General features: G+C 39.1%; 1 protein-coding gene across 2 annotated transcripts in view; it reads left to right on the top strand.

The window, feature by feature from the left end:
• The window catches only part of LOC101859025 (vacuolar protein sorting-associated protein 26B-like), a 25,218-nt gene extending 10,793 nt beyond the window's left edge, over nt 1–14,425 (top strand). For both annotated transcript variants that reach the window (XM_013084603.2, XM_005101927.3), the window contains exons 7-9: nt 4,830–4,898; nt 5,908–6,050; nt 9,502–14,425. In XM_013084603.2, coding sequence (XP_012940057.1) covers nt 4,830–4,898; nt 5,908–6,050; nt 9,502–9,702 — 413 coding nt within the window. In that variant the 3' untranslated portion in view covers nt 9,703–14,425. The remainder of the gene's footprint in view (nt 1–4,829; nt 4,899–5,907; nt 6,051–9,501) is intronic.
• Nucleotides 14,426–15,836: the final 1,411 nt, after the last annotated feature.

Raw genomic sequence — 15,836 nt, forward strand, 5'->3', positions numbered from 1 at the left:
GCCCCCTCCCTTCATCACTCCCCTCCCACTCCCTTTCTTCTCTCCCCCTCCCCTCCCCTAACCCTCCCATGTTGCTAACACTCCACCCCGTACACTGATGCAGGTAGTGGTTCCTTCAATGGAACTTTTTTAAAAACATTTTTTTATCTTCTCGTTTTGATTTTTTCCTCCCTTGCCTGTATAGTCTGTGGATGTTTTCTCATTTTTGCTTTGTTTGCCTTTTTCTGGTGCTCTGTGTGTCTTTGATATTGGCTGTGTGTGTCTTCTGCTACAGTCGAACCTGCTCTAACGGCCACCAGTCCAAAACTGCAATCTCCTGTACAAACATCACTTCCCACTTTACACCCTTTTCATTTTTTTTTCTATATTATAAGACGTTCACCTGTCTAAGATGGCTACTTTTCTCCTTAACAATGGGTGGCCATCTGGCACAATTTCGACTGTATTTGTGCATTTTGCCCGTAAACTTTTTGTTGTTTAAAAATTTTTTTTTACTAACTCTGGAGGATCTCAAGTCTCCTGAAATTTTAGAATGGAATTACTGCTGATAATTCAACGTCTGTGCCCTTCTGACGACCTGGAAAGTACTTTTGATGAGATTTAACTTTTGTTTCTTATCTGGGTGTAATTGATGCTGGAGAAGTGTATTATTTTTATTTTCCGTCGTTTATTAGCTCTTGTCGGAAGAAGTTAGAAAAGTGACAGAAACTGAGCATGGATATCGAGTTCACCATAAGGGAGTCAATTTTTAGTTTTCAGTTAAACATATATAAATAGTAAGAGTATCTTTTGTTGTGGCATATGAAAGATAAGGGACACTACTTTCTTGTTGATGACGTGGATTTGTATCAATGTTGTTATGCTCTAACCAGGTAACTGATCTCTTGAAAATCGTTCAACTCGCCAAAAAGAAAATAACACTAACTGTTGGGATTGAAAGGATGATAGAGGACAACAGTTCTTTTATGCTATTTATAGTGCATGCTGACTCCTCTTGAGGATCAGCTGATTGATAATAGCTTTAGAACAAAAGAACTATTGGCTTATTTCTTCCACTTTATGGTTAGAGCAAAATGACATAATGTCATGGGTAAGTCTGTTGCACTGTGGGTTGAAGACTCAACCTGGCCGGGAAATGAATATGAAGATAAGGACTCTAGTAGCAGTGACAAGTGTGAAGAGGTAGTTATTAAAGTTCAGCTTTGTGGAAATGTCTTCCTGAAATATAGCGGTCTTTGCAGGTGGTTGGAATGTGCTGCTGGTAGGATCTTTTTATTTTCTTCTCCTTTTTCTTTTTTGCTCCTCTACTCCTCCTCTGTAGTTTCTCTCTGTCGGTCTTACTTTCCCCCCGTACTTATGACAATTGTTGTTCTGATGTGTTTCTCCTTACTCAAACAAACGAACCAATAAGTAGCAGTCTTTCTACCGATTGTCTTCCAGGATATAGTAGAAAGGCTCGTTACGGTAAACAATTTTTTGTATTCACTGTTCCGTTATAGTTAATTTCTCTTGTCTGCTGGAACTGCTCTGCAACCTTTTGCAAATACTAGTGGCTACGAAGAACTTGCCTTTGCTGTGCACATCATAGTAACTGAAGACTGAGCATGTGATCTGTACACACAATAACATCTGCTCGTAATCAGAAGAGCATTTCTCTGTGTTGATTTGAACAACCTTCGTTAGTTTCCCCCAATTTCTGTTGCGCTGTGTTTTTTTGACTTTGTGCTTTTCTGTTTCTTTCTTTTGGTTTTGCTGTTATTTTTGTTTCCTTTTTAATTTTTGTGTGTGTGTATGTTCTGTGGAATATTTATCCGAGTTTTTCTCAGGTGATTCGAACTATGTAGAGTATTGAAGTTGTAATTTTTCTTATAAAATGAGCAAGTAAAATGAGATCTCTGCATTTTCTAGATGAATATCATCTTATCCGATCTATGATTTTAGTCGAGTGTGAGATATTTAATCCCTTTGCTCCTCTTCTACTCACAAACTGTACTTCTCCCGCATGAGGGTGTTTTGTCAGCTATTTTTGATATTGAAATACATGCACTAATTTAACGTCCTTTCTACGACAAAGAAGCATAAATCTGGGTTTGTTGACTAAGTTTTTCACTTAAATAGGTGTGATTTCGAGATGGGGAAGACTAATTTTGATTGAGTGAAACTGTCGAATATCAGTAGTGGTGTACCCCTCAACTCTCAGCACGGGTTGGCCTTGACTTATGGGAGCAAGGAGCTTGCCTCTGAACTTGAATATTCTTAACTGGGTCAGTGGGACTGTTACAAACAATAGGGGGTTGAAGTTTCTGTCTTTTAAATTTAACTGATCATTGTTTTTTTTGGTGGTTTTTTTTTTGGGAGGGGGGGGGGGTAAAACAGTTTTAGAAATTATTTAGGTCTGTCGAAATTATCCGTTTTAGTAGAGCAGTGAAGTTCCTTGCTGTGGTTAAGTGTGTCAACCGTAAGGTGCCCTTGGTGGGAGTTAAGCTTGCCTTGTGGTATAGTTCCTGCTTGAGATTATCCATCTTGTGCTGGTTAGATTGTAAGAAGCTTTTGTGAACTGCTGGGCCAAGGCCAGGGGCAAAATTCGTGTCATGCGGACATGGTTAATTCACGTTCCCTGGCTCCTCTTTCCTACCTGTCAGGCCCTGTAATGTTGTATTAGGCTGTAGTGTCTCATTGCTTCTCTGTGGATGGTCGGAGGGTGCTACTGGTAGGTCCCACTTCTTTGTGAACCCCACTGCTGTTTCTATCTATCTTGCTTGTTCCCAGCACTAAATGATAGTTATTGCGTTGATGTGCTTTTCTTTGTTCAAACTCTTTATTTCTTTCCAACCCGTCTTCTGTACTGGGGGAAGGCTGCTAAGGTCTTTTATATTTCCTTTGACTGTAGTTATTCATTGTCATTTTGTAAAAGTTTAACGCCAATATCGACACTGCAGAGTGGATGACTCTGGTTTTCTTCCTCAACTGGGCATATTCTTTTACTTTATCGTCTGATATCTATAATATAACATCATATTTAAAATGTTTTGTTTTACTTGAGGTAACAATTTCTGCTACAATTTGTTTGGCTATTCTTACTTTACTCTTTTTTCTGTTAATTATTCGGTAGCAGAATGGATATATTCCTTTGATATATGTTTGGAACTTTATTTTTAAAGTGAAGAAACCAGAACGGGAATTTTGAAATTTTACTTTTATTTCAAATCTTATGAAAATGTACAGACAACAGCACAGAGTATTTAAGAGATGAGTTTTCAAAGTTATGGTTCTTAATGATCGTTTATTTTGTTAAACTTCATCTTGACCTAAACCATAACTACTACTGACTGAAAGATATCCTTTCCATTCTGAGCAAAAAGCAAGAATTTTGAGAATCTGATTTCCAATTAAGTGTTAGTTTTTATGTTTCATCTAATCATGACACTTACGTTTTGGTTATTGTGATTTCACTGAGATTTCGGACTATGCATGGAAAAATAATAAGACTGTTGTCCATCGTTTTTACTTTATCATGAAGGCACATACTTTTCAAAAGAGATCAGTCTAACTTCCAAATTTTGAAGTTCTGTTATGTGCCACCAGTAAAAGTAACATGTTTGTTTTCTAATATCAAGCTAGAACATGGGTTTGGTATTTATATATTTGCTTGAGAACAAGTTATATGACTTGAAAGACAATGTGATGGAGAGAACATGTCATTTAGCAGACAGGAAAAACATCTATACGGAAGAATACTACGTTATATAACTTGAATCATCTTGATTTAGGAGCTCTTTCATGAAAACAGAATGCTACTGCAAGGTTCTCTTCCTTGTGGAGCATTTGTGAGTCTCTCCCCCCTCCCCCCCATTGTTTATAAGATTTACAGTGAGTTTTCTTGGAAAATCTTTTCCATTCTCCCTGAGCAATTCTCCTTGTGGTACATCTTTTTTGGTTCTTTTCTTTGAAGGTCAGGTAGATTCCGTACTTTCAGGTAAACTTTTTTTTTCTGAGTTGACTTTTTTTCCCCCGAAAGTAACCATTTTTTTTTGGTCAGCTCACAGTGTTAAGGTTCATTTGAAGTGACTTTGGAGCATTTTCTAAACTTGATTCAATAAAAAGTTTGATTCGCTGCTTTTGTTAAACTCTCTTCCATGTCTTTTATAATATCTTATATTTATGTTTCGATAACTTTGCTAGAACCACTCTCTCACTTTTTCCTGCTATTTCCTTGATTTTTAAGTTCTAGTTCTCTTATTGCAGTTGTCTGCATTTTTCTTGCTCATTATTGACACGAATAAAATGGTGAATTGGATCAGAAGTGGGATATTTTTCATGTCTTGTAAGGGAGAGACACGGAATCTGAAGAACACATTATCATCACTTGATTTAAAAAAAAAAGATTCATTATACTATCAAGAAAGGTTTCACGACTAAATTGTGTCAAAACGACACAGTCAGTCGTAAGAAAGGGACACTACTCTTGATAAAAGTTAAAATACTATTAAGGAAAGAGATTTATTTCTGTTGTCCAGTGGACCAGTTCAACTTGCATATTTTCTTGAATGATATGTCAGTATGGCTTATCAACTTACGGAAACATATTCGTCTAAGAGGTACTGTTCACATACGTCAAATTTTCAGATATTGGTGTTACAGTATATGATTGGAATACCTGTGGTTATTTTGCTTGCATTAAACATATTTTGTGGAAACTATATCTTTTCAATAAGAGTCTTAATTGTCATTTTTAGTTGTCATTTCTTCTTTTAAAACATTGAAATGCCTTGTCAGTTCCTATGGAAATGAAACCATCTGGTTGTTAAAACTGTCTTGTTTGGTTTCAGGTCCAAACACATTTAACGAGAATGAGACAATAGCCAAATACGAGATAATGGACGGAGCTCCTGTCAGAGGTATGTGTTTTTTGTTATGTTCTGACCATGTTACTGGTTTCTTGACAATTTCCCAACAGACAAAAAAGACAAACCCTTTCTGATTACAATGATGAGAGTAGGCACTCGTTAACCCACAGTGCTTTTATACCATTTATAGAACACGCTGATTCCAGACTTTCTTTGAGGACGTGCCGATTGATCTCAGCAGTGGTTTTAGAATAAAAAAAAAAAGAAAGTTGACCTATTTCTTCCACTTACGTGGACACAGCATAATACCATCAATATATTTTGTGGTGTGTACATCTCTTTATTTCATGCCGAAAGGGTTCAGGGTTCTCAAATAACGAATTCTTTGTAGTTTCCAAAAGATTTACGGGTGGTTGGAGGGCACCATTGGTAGGTCCTGCTTCTTTTCTTTCACTCTGTTGTTCCTATCCATTTTGCTTTTTTCTGCTCCTACTGGCCGTTAAAAAGGTCAATGTGCTTCTCTTTAGACAAAACAAAACAAAAGATTTAATTTTGATTTGAAGCAAATAATACAGCTTTGTGTTACAAGAGGTCTGTCTGTGTAATGCAGTGGGGTAGTGCCTATTATTGTGGGGAAAGGTTTTCATAATTTGCGAGTCGGAAATAATTCTGCAGTTGTTCTTTGCCCCTTTGCTTTCTGCTGGCACCGTCAGTGTTTATGTCATTCTCTTGTTCATTGTCAGGTTTCTAGTTAATAGTCTGGTAGAAATGCTGGTTTACTAGTGTTGTATCCTCTACATGGCAGGGTATAGTCTTGTGCGCAGAAAATTCAATTTTTGAAAAAAAAATTTTCTGCTCAAGTAAAAATGAGGATTCAGGTACCGGGAAGCAACATTAAAACATTTTTTTTTCAAAACAAAAAATTATTTAGGCAATCGTCTTATGACAATTATTTATGCTTATTTCAATACATTGCCTGACAAAATATAGCCATTGTCATGCTTACTTGTCCGGTTAACTGCAACCTGACAACGATGTTGTTGTCTTGTTTCCCGTTCAGGCGAGTCCATTCCCATCCGTCTGTTCCTGAGCGGCTACGAGCTGACCCCCACCATGAGAGACATCAACAAAAAATTCTCTGTGAGATATTACCTCAACTTGGTGCTGGTGGACGAGGAGGAGAGGAGATACTTTAAACAACAGGTAATACTGGTTAAAACAAAAGGCAATACAGTCTAATATGCACATAGTGAAATTGGAGGGACGCAGAAATCTTTTCATCATGTACAAAATTTTTCTTTATATACATGTTCAAATGCTATATAACTTGAATCATCTTGATTTAGGAGCTCTTTCATGAAAACAGAATGCTACTGCAAGGTTCTTTTCCTTGTGGAGCATTTGTGAGATACATGTTTAAGAAAATGCTTTGGACCTGACAATCCTTTTGCTGTGTGCCTGTTCGTTATGTGCGTGCTAGATTAGCAAAATGAACAAAACAAAAGGTAATGCATTATATCAAACGACAGGTAGTGACCCATGTATGGCATTGTGGTCTCTATTAAATATCTGGAGTGGTATAGATGTGAGGATGCAAGTTGATGTGCCGACAACTAATGTCAGATAAAAGTTGATGGCCTAGTATGTCAAATGTTAGATTTTGTCGGGATGGGTGATGCCCCCATTGTCTATGTCAAGTGTGGGTGGTTGGCGGGTGCTCCGGTGTGGTTTGCTTCGTCTTTCCTATCAAACACCTATCGTCCTTATCTCCCCTCCTTTTTTGTGTATGGTATGTTACTCTCTTGTAACACATAATCTATTCTTTGGCACTTATATGACCTTATTGTGTTGTAAGTGCCTTAAAACTCTTACTAAAAATTTAAAAAAACTAAACTATGTCAAATGATTGGTAATTTTAAGATAGGGAATGGTCTTTGTTCCCTGTAAAATATGTTGTATGGATAAATTGGTCAACCCATTGTGGTTTTCACAGCGGATAAAGTACCGTCCAGACCGCTCACTTAGTTTTCCTTCCCCGGTTCCTCCCCGACCATCCTCACCACCCTGCCCGCCCCGCCCGACAGCCCAGCGCGTAGTCATAAATCACTTGTCAGAGGGGTTAATTGGGGTGACCGCAGCACCACTTCTCCTGTGCCGGGGCAGTAGTGAATATGGCGTTTTAGTGCGAATTGAAAGCCTCCTAACTCTGAAACTATAAATGCTACAAGGCCGATTGAGATTTCATTGTAACGTGCTATGTTTGACCTGTAAGCCGGTATAACTTGTTTTCTTGTAAGTCCGAGTATATCAGTTTTACAAGGGATTTAAGTAAGTCTGTGATTTTCAAACTGGCATCTTCAATGTTTAGAACTTTTTCAGTTTGGATTTAAATATTTCAATCCGGCCCCCAACGATTTAAACTGAAATTCATGTATCAACTGTGGTGACAATTTTCATTTACATGTGCAAGTTTCAAATGCACGACGTTATTCAATGATTTTCTGTGATTTAAAAAAAAATACCAACCCACCACTCTGAACATTCATCCTTGCTGTTTTTAGTTTTCTTGCCTCTACTACATCTGATTTTCGTTGTAATTTTTAACAATATTTTTGTCATGGAGTGCCACACTCAACGTGATCATATGGTGGGCATTGTGCTCAAACATCATCGCCTTCTTGAGGAGGCCGCACATGATATAGATGTACAGCTGGTCCATCAATCTATGGAGAATTGCACGCCTGTATTGGACAAAATGTGCATATCTACGGCAAAAAATGAAAGAGGGCTGGAAAAAAACGAGGAGGACATTCAATTGTTACAGGGCTGTCAGATTTTGTCGGATAATCCACGACAAGCAGAGAGATTTGAGAGGAAGGGTTCTAGTGTACATGATCAGCTGTCAGAGTTAGAGTTTGAGGAGCTTATTCCAAGGTCAAGTCCTGCCTGCTCTGAATTTGATAACATCCTCAAACAAAACAACATCACACCACAGGCCTACCACAGCCGTTCATTTATAGGAAACCACTGCCATAAATACATCACAGCCGTGTACAGACAGCTAGCATAATTTTTAGCAAAAGGAACGGTTGCATGTACACGAAATCAAAGCATAATAGACACCGCATTAATTTTTCTGAGAGAGAAATTTGTTCACGTAAAAGACACCTTCAAAGATATCCACACAGTAATTGCACATGGAAAGCCAATCACTTTAGAGAGAATACCACATATTCAGTCATGCATCACACGATATATGTCTTTATACAGAAACATATTTGGCAAATAAAAGGTCTTGAGTCGATAGTGCCGTAAAACACGTGCTACTCAATCAAAATAGATCAAAAGAAAAGGTCATCCCCAAACAACGCATCCTTGAGAAACACTGCGTTCCTTGGATACAAAAATGTGGGTTTGGAATGGCCTTCCATTGTGAGCAAGGGGGTGAGCTCATTCATGCAACCGTGGCCTAAAAGACAAAGAAAAACACGTCAAAACAATCATGCAGTCACAACACGTCCAAACCCGCCCTAAGCTACTCTGTCATGTGCACCACCCATCAAAAGGCGAAAGCTTACAGCGGAAAAATGAGATAATTCCTCCAGTCCAGCAATATTGTGTTCTTTTTGTATTTTGTGTTTAGGTTGTGTTTTCATAAGTGTATCGGCAAGAAAGATCTGTCCTGTAGTTACATGTATCGTGGATATCGCTATAAAAACAAGGTCGCAAAGCAAGAGTATTGCAAAAATCAGCTTCAAACCTGAATAATTACGGATCCAGAAACTTCGTGCATATGCCCCTTTGTCAGTACAAATTTCATCATGTTCTCAGTCCTGTGTCCAAATTTGATTGAATTCGTTGGGGGCAATCATATTTAAATCGATGTTTATAATTGATTACCCATGACACATTTATCAAATTAAGTCCACTTTTTGAGAACTTCACAGCTTTTAAGTGTAATGTACCATGTTCTTCCGATTTCTTCATTTTCTTCCTTAATATGTTGAATATTTACGTGGTCTTTATTAAAATATTCATCTTACATTAGCTTTGGCTCACTGTGCTGGTAAACTTTGCAAAAAATACAAGAGCGCTGCCGGTGTTCGGCTGATTAGGGAAATCCCCGGCGGCGCAGGTAAATGACCCCGTGACCTGGGGAAGTGCGGGCTTGCTTGCCTCGCGCCAGCCGATACTAAATGGGCGCTCTATAACCGCTGTGTTTTGTTTCCAAGCAGGTGATTGGAGGTAGCCACTGATAGGTCTTTCTTTTTTCTGTTTTGTTATGTCCCTTTTACTCCCCCCCCATGCAATAAATCATAAATGACTATTATTAGTGGATTGTTGGCGGTTTCTGTGGTGTGGTTCGCTCTTGTTTCTCCTCTCAAACACCTATAATCCTTATATCTCTTTCTTTTTTACTTTGTATGTTACAGTCTAGTAGCGTGGGCGGTTCTTCGGCACTTATATGACCTTATTGTGTTGCAAGTGCCGTAAAACTCTTACTAAAACTAAAACAGTCTAATAGCACCTCTAATCTTCAGCTTTTTTATGACCTCTTTGTGTTGCAAGTGCTGTAGAACTCTTACTAAAACTTAAGCTGACTGTTATTGTGCCAGTGTTCATCTCTTCACTCAAACTCAAAACTTGTTCCCAGGAGATCACCATCTTCCGGAGAGCGGACAAAGTGAGGAAGAACTACCAGGCGGCGTTGTCACATCACAACCCTTCCTTACTGTCCGACGGGAGCAGTGCCCGAGCAGCGCAGCAGCAGCAGCAGCAACAGCAGGAACGACAACAGAACGAAGAGGCCGAGGAGGACGAAAAGGAGGATGAAAATGACGAAGAGGAGAAATGATACCAATGTCGAGTTGTTTGAATGAATGCTCAAGAGTGATTTTTGTGTAGATTGATTTTTGAATGGGAGCAGGTCCCGTCGAGGGGATAGAGATACTCAAATGCTTTTCTAGATATTGGGTTTATTTGTGCACTCACAAATTGGAAACTATTGTATGCCTTGTGTATCCACATGGCTTCAGCATGTGAGAGGGTTTTTTTATGGAGGGGTTGTTGGCTTATTTATTTTTTTTAACTAGTAGCTTGTATAAGAATTCAAATACCATCTCTTTAATCAAATCAGTTGAATGATATGAGTTCAAATCTAGTGGATGGGAAAGCCATGGGCATGTGGGAAGAGAGAAGAAGTTCACGATTCACACACCAATTTTCATGACTTTGTTTGGGTGCTACTACTTGGCTTAGCTCTACGATTTTGCTACTCTTGAGAGTTCAGCTTTTATTAGCCAAAATGAAGGCGTGTTTTCCTAACGAGATTGACATAAGACATCTTCAAGGGTGCACGTCTAGAAAATGTCAAATATCCATGCAACTTTGTGGCTAACGAAGAAGTCTGTGATCAAATTGAGGATGGAGTGCGAAAGATGAACTATTTGTGGTGTCTCGGGTGTCGAGTGGGAGATTTGTTCAGGCAGGTCTAGAACGACGGTCGGACAACAGTAGTCATTGGTAGGTGGACACCGCTGTCTGTATATAAGTCTGATCATGATGTGTGTGAGTGTGACCGAAACGTTTGAAAACTGCTTAAAATGCTGCGTGGTGGATCGGACAGTGGGGAGCGTCTGTGGAGAAGGAATGTTGTTCTTGCCTTGTGTTCTGACTAGCGTTTTGTTGTAGGTAGAGATTAGTTTTGCTTCTTTTGACCTCTTCACTGCTGTGTGCGTGTTTATCCGTACACATCTTTATCAAAACGGATTCAAAGCTTTTAAAAAAAATCTGATTGAATTTTATTTGATTGAAAATTTTTTATTAAAAAAAAAAATAAAGGTATTTATGGGATGTGGTAGGAGAAAATGTAATCATTTTGTGGCTTGCGCAGTGCTTCAGTGTCCGGGTAAAGTGGAAACATTTATTACATTGCTTTTAGTTCTTTTGAACAGACATGTTATCATGGTCCTACTTCATATAAAGAGAAACAGTTCAGCAGTGAAGAAGTTGAAGTCGAAGGTAGACAACTGTTGTGATTTTGTTGTATGTGTGTGTGGGTGGGTGATTTGCTCTTGAAATGGTCGGCGAACAAAATGCAAAAATGTGGATGTATACGGAGGGCGTTGCCTAAACCACGTCCAACAAACTTGTGTTCTGTCAACTTGTGCTCTAGAGATGCTGGCATAGCGTCTGCACTGATGGGGCCTCCTGATTTATCCATGTACATACCTTCAGGTGCATTTTATGGAATGTATGTCACAGAAACATAATTTGATTAGGGGTTTTTGATTGCTACTTCCTTGATATGTTACTCTAGTTTTGTGGACTGTATACTATAGCATGTACTCAATAATTCCGTACGCACTGCTGCGTGCTGCAGTGAAGATCGAGGGCGGATCTTTTCAGAAAATATGAGAGTCCTGTGTGTTCGGGTCTGCCATCTTGTAAACATGTCATTATTTATGTCATGTTATTAACAGACTACTCAAATGTTGAGGATTATAATGTGTGGCTCACAGAGTTTTCTGTGGTATTTGGGAGGGAGGAGAAAGAAGAAAAAAAAAAGGTCTTTAAAAATAAGTTTTGTTTTGCGAGCTTGAGACTTGTGTGTCGTGTCCAAGTGTTTGTGGCAGCGAGCTGGTGTGGACTATGAATGGACGGACACGGTGTGAGCGTGTGGTATGTGGGCGGCTGCTTGGCTGATGCTGTTGTACAATTTTTGTAATATTTAATGATTCATTTGTCTTTGAAAAGCTTTGAGGAGTTCTTCTTATGTGAGCAGAAATATAATGTGATCCAGCTTTTTTCCATTCCGTTGATCGAGTTGTTTTGTCCTAAAATGTTAACATGTGTGTGTTTGAAATTTATTGTGCGACTGGCATACTAGTGTGAATAGAAACCTGGCAAGTTGTCTAAGGTGCCAGGTTGTCATGCCATCGTCTGCCAGTTGGAGAAAGAAAGGACCAAGTTGCTGCATGATTAAAGACAGGATTGACGGCAAGTTGTCAGGGGGGATTTTGTTAGAATCTTTGTTTGTGTGCAGTAGTGAATGTGAATCTGTGTGTGTGTGTGTAGACTCGTGTTGGACATTATGGGGGACTCTTTGCTATGCTGCTGGATCTTTTTGTCTCAAATTGCCTTGAGAGTCGATGTATGTTGGCCCTCACTCTTTCTTTCTCTCTCCCTCTCCCCCTTCTTTCTCCCTCTCTGTCTCTCTCTCTGTCTCTCCCTCTCTCTCTCTGTCTCTTTCTCTCTCAGTCTCTCTCTCTCTTTCTCTCTCTCTTTTGTGTGTGTTTGTGTTCAAAATTACATTGAGTTGCTGGAAGTCTCATTGTCAAAAATTTTCTTGGGGTTTAAAAAAAAATCTCGTATGAAATTGTTCAAGGTTTTGTTGAATCAAACAAAATAGGTAGGCTTCTTAAAGAAGATTTTTTAAATACTAATACTCTTTTGCATCTTGAACAGGAGACACAATCATGTACAGGGCTAGTCGTTTGTGCCACAAATATTTTTCCATATCAATTTTTTCCCTCCGTGTTTGATAATTATTTCCTAATGAAATGCTGGTGGTGCAGGTGGAGTTTTGTTACAAAGAAACACTGTTGTGTCGGGGGCTTGTACTTGTAGTGGCTGGATGGATGCAGGGAGATATAAGGACTGGATCCCCTGTTGGTTTTGTCTGATATGGACACAGATATGATTAATTGTTGTTTGTTTATCATCATGGTCACAACCAGTCGCCCAAATCAATTTTTTTTTTTCAGGTTTCTAAATTATTAGTATGGTAAAAATGCCTGTTATACTAGTGTTTCTTACCCTCAACACAGCATGACTTTGCTTCGTGAACTGAAAATCTAATTATTGAGACATTTTCACTTTTGCTTCAGTCATCGGGTAAGCGCTATTTTCCAACAAATTTTTTTTCTCCAAATAGCAAAAGATGACAGCTGCGATGTTATGATGGAAATTCTAAATCGAAAAAAAGGGGGTCAAGATGATTAGTTTGTAGTCGCAGATGTGTACATAATATATTATGTTCTTGTAGGCCAATCAGTTCCTCTTTTCAGGTACCTCGCAGCTCAAGGACATGGTGAACGGGTGGTCGAAGGGTGTTCTGGTGTGGTCTGCCTTTTCTACTTCTTTTCAATGTTTCTCTTTTTCTCAATTAACTTCTTGTTCGTTTGCAAAGTGTGGCTTGTTGTCAGGTTGGCTCTCTGTGAACGATGACTCGACCGTTATGTTCTCACGCCTTGGACCCTTTCTGTAATTTTCTGTAATTTGTGTCACAGAGTTTTTCCTACAACTACAATCAGTCTTTGGACGGACTTTCACTGTTCTCATTCTGCCGTCAATCTTTATAGAACTGGCGTTCACGTTTAATATAAGTATAGCGAGGCTGTGTGCTGACGGCTCAGGAGCTGAACTTCTCTTACATAATAATGACAGTTGTTACATTATGTCCGCTGTCTCCAGTAACTGACATCTGGTTGTGAATTGCTTTAGTGGCGTTTTTTTGAGCCAATTATTCTTACTACACGCAGGCCAGTAGTGCTCGGCACAGGTTTTTTTTTTCTCAATTTTTTTTTTTCCTAGATGAGGAAATCATTAATTTATTGTGTGCTGCATGCACCAAAGGTAGGATGACTTTGAAATTTAGGGATTTTGGTGTCTGGAAAAATGCAGGGGTTTACTGTACTGAAACGTTATATGAAATTGTGCAAAAACGGGACCTTATGCTCTTGTGCGCACACTACGAACATTTTAGTAAATAGGCTGAGTGTGACTGCTTTGCCCTTCAAAAGCAGAGAGTTCTAACAACGCATTTCATGATTTTTAGATGAATGCAAAAATAACTTTGAATTCTTAGCATCTGTTAAAGTTGTGAAGTGAATTCTCTTAAACATTGGCGTTTAGAAATGAAGATGCGTTACTCTGCTGCTATAGACTATGGGATTGAAATTGGTCACTTATGTAGCTTTACCACTTTGAAAGCTACTGTTTTTGGATGTAGATATGTCATCTTGCCTTTGACACACGAAGGATTATATGAGCAAGACCAGTGTAAAAAAACCCAATAAAACAAAAAATGTTGATTTTGTCAGATACGTCGCTATGCCATGGTATGGTATCACTGTAGCAAAACAAAACCAAAACCCAAACATAGTTTAGTGCCTGTTTTCCCTGCACCCCCCTCCCCCCCTCCCATATATACTCACAGATACTAGTACCACCCGCCCGTCTCTCGTCATCCTGTACCCAGGTATAGTTTACAGTACACACACTATGGATGAGGGCACTCACCCTGTGTGTATGCGTTATCATGTGTGTACATGTGTGCGTTTGCATGTGTGTATGTGTGTGCACGGGAGAGAGAAGCAGGTGAAATTTTCACTGTCCTTGTTTGCAGCCATGATGTCTCCTTGTGATAGCTCCTGGAACAGACGTGCAAGATGCCAGTGTAGAGTGAGCAGAAGTCAAATAAAATACTTGCTTCCCATTGGTTACTTTTCACTCCGAGGCTGTCACCTGATGGAATGTCAGAACATGTTCTGTGCAATAAAGTTATCATCAATTGACTCGCAGGCTTGCTTTGTTATCAGTGCAGTTGAGGAACGCCTGGTTTTCTAAAAAATGTTCTTTTTATGATTTTATGTTGGTGTTTTTTATGCCCCTGTCAACACAATTTTAGATTATTTAGGAGGTGGGCTTTGATCCTGCCTGTTGAGGGCCAACCTGGGATGAGAAAGATGCAACTTCCCTGTAGAAAGATGGAGTAAGATACGGGTACTCTATAAAAATTCTCCCCTCATAGGGCTCAAGATCTTATCGCCTGTGTGTGATTATGAAGCACCTAACCACTACACCGCACAGATGTTCATTTGGTTTTCTCAAATGACCAAACCTATTGTAATTGAAATTGATATGATTATCATCACAATTTGTAAATCTGCCATGTTGCCATTGGCACTATTAATTATTTTGGGGAGGCTGTCTCATTTCTATTCTCTGTAAAACCTGAGGGGAGTGAGAAGGTTATCCCAGCAGAAAGATCAAGAGATACATCACACAGTCGTACTCGATTTTGACATTTTAAGAAAATCCTTCCCTATGCTGTCCCGACCATTTTATGTAAGAAAAATTCTGAAATTATGCAAATTGAGCCCAAAAATGTGAAATTATGCGATTTTGTTAATTTTAACAAAGAATGATAAAGGAAAATAATCAGAAATTATGCAAAAAATGATAAAATTTTGCTAAATTATGCGGGGTGCATAAAACCACGGGGACAGCCTATGGGGGATTAGAAACTGTCTTTGCGGGTGGTTGTCGGGTGCTCTGATGTGGTTTGCTGCTTCTTTCCTATCATCAAACATCTATCGTCTTTATCTCTCCTCCTTTTTTGTGTTTGTTACTCTCTTAGTCTCTTGTGACACCTCTAATCTTTGGCACTTATATGACCTTATTGTGTTGCAAGTGCTGTAAAACTTCAAGTGTGATGCGATCGAGAAGAAGAAGATGTATTGAATTTGACTCGACGTGCACTGGAGTTTCTTTCTACTACGATTTTCTTCAGCAATAAATCTCAGAAACTACAACTACAAGATTAGAGAAATTATGGGAACAACACCTGTCCTCTACTACATTTGAAGGCAAACAATAATAATCAGGAGGTTTGGACATCTCACATCTAATCTAACCAGCTTGCCAGTAACAGTAAAGCCTACAACAACAGTAAAGTACCAAGGTACAAGGCAAGAGGAAAACCACGAAAGACCTGGATCCAGGGTGTGGAGGATACCCCGAGAACAATATCCCATCCAGCCAGGCCATCAAACTAGCTAGAGACAGGAAGCTCTTTTTTCCCTCGAGGCCCTTGAGGTACAAGAGGACGGGTAAAGTAAAGTAAGTGCACTGGAGCAGAGTGAGGTCAGCTCCTACTTCTTGTCAGTGAAGACAACACACAACACTGTCACTTGACACACATAC

The sequence above is a fragment of the Aplysia californica genome, unplaced genomic scaffold (assembly GCF_000002075.1).
Source record: "Aplysia californica isolate F4 #8 unplaced genomic scaffold, AplCal3.0 scaffold00304, whole genome shotgun sequence".
NCBI lineage: Eukaryota > Metazoa > Mollusca > Gastropoda > Aplysiida > Aplysiidae > Aplysia > Aplysia californica.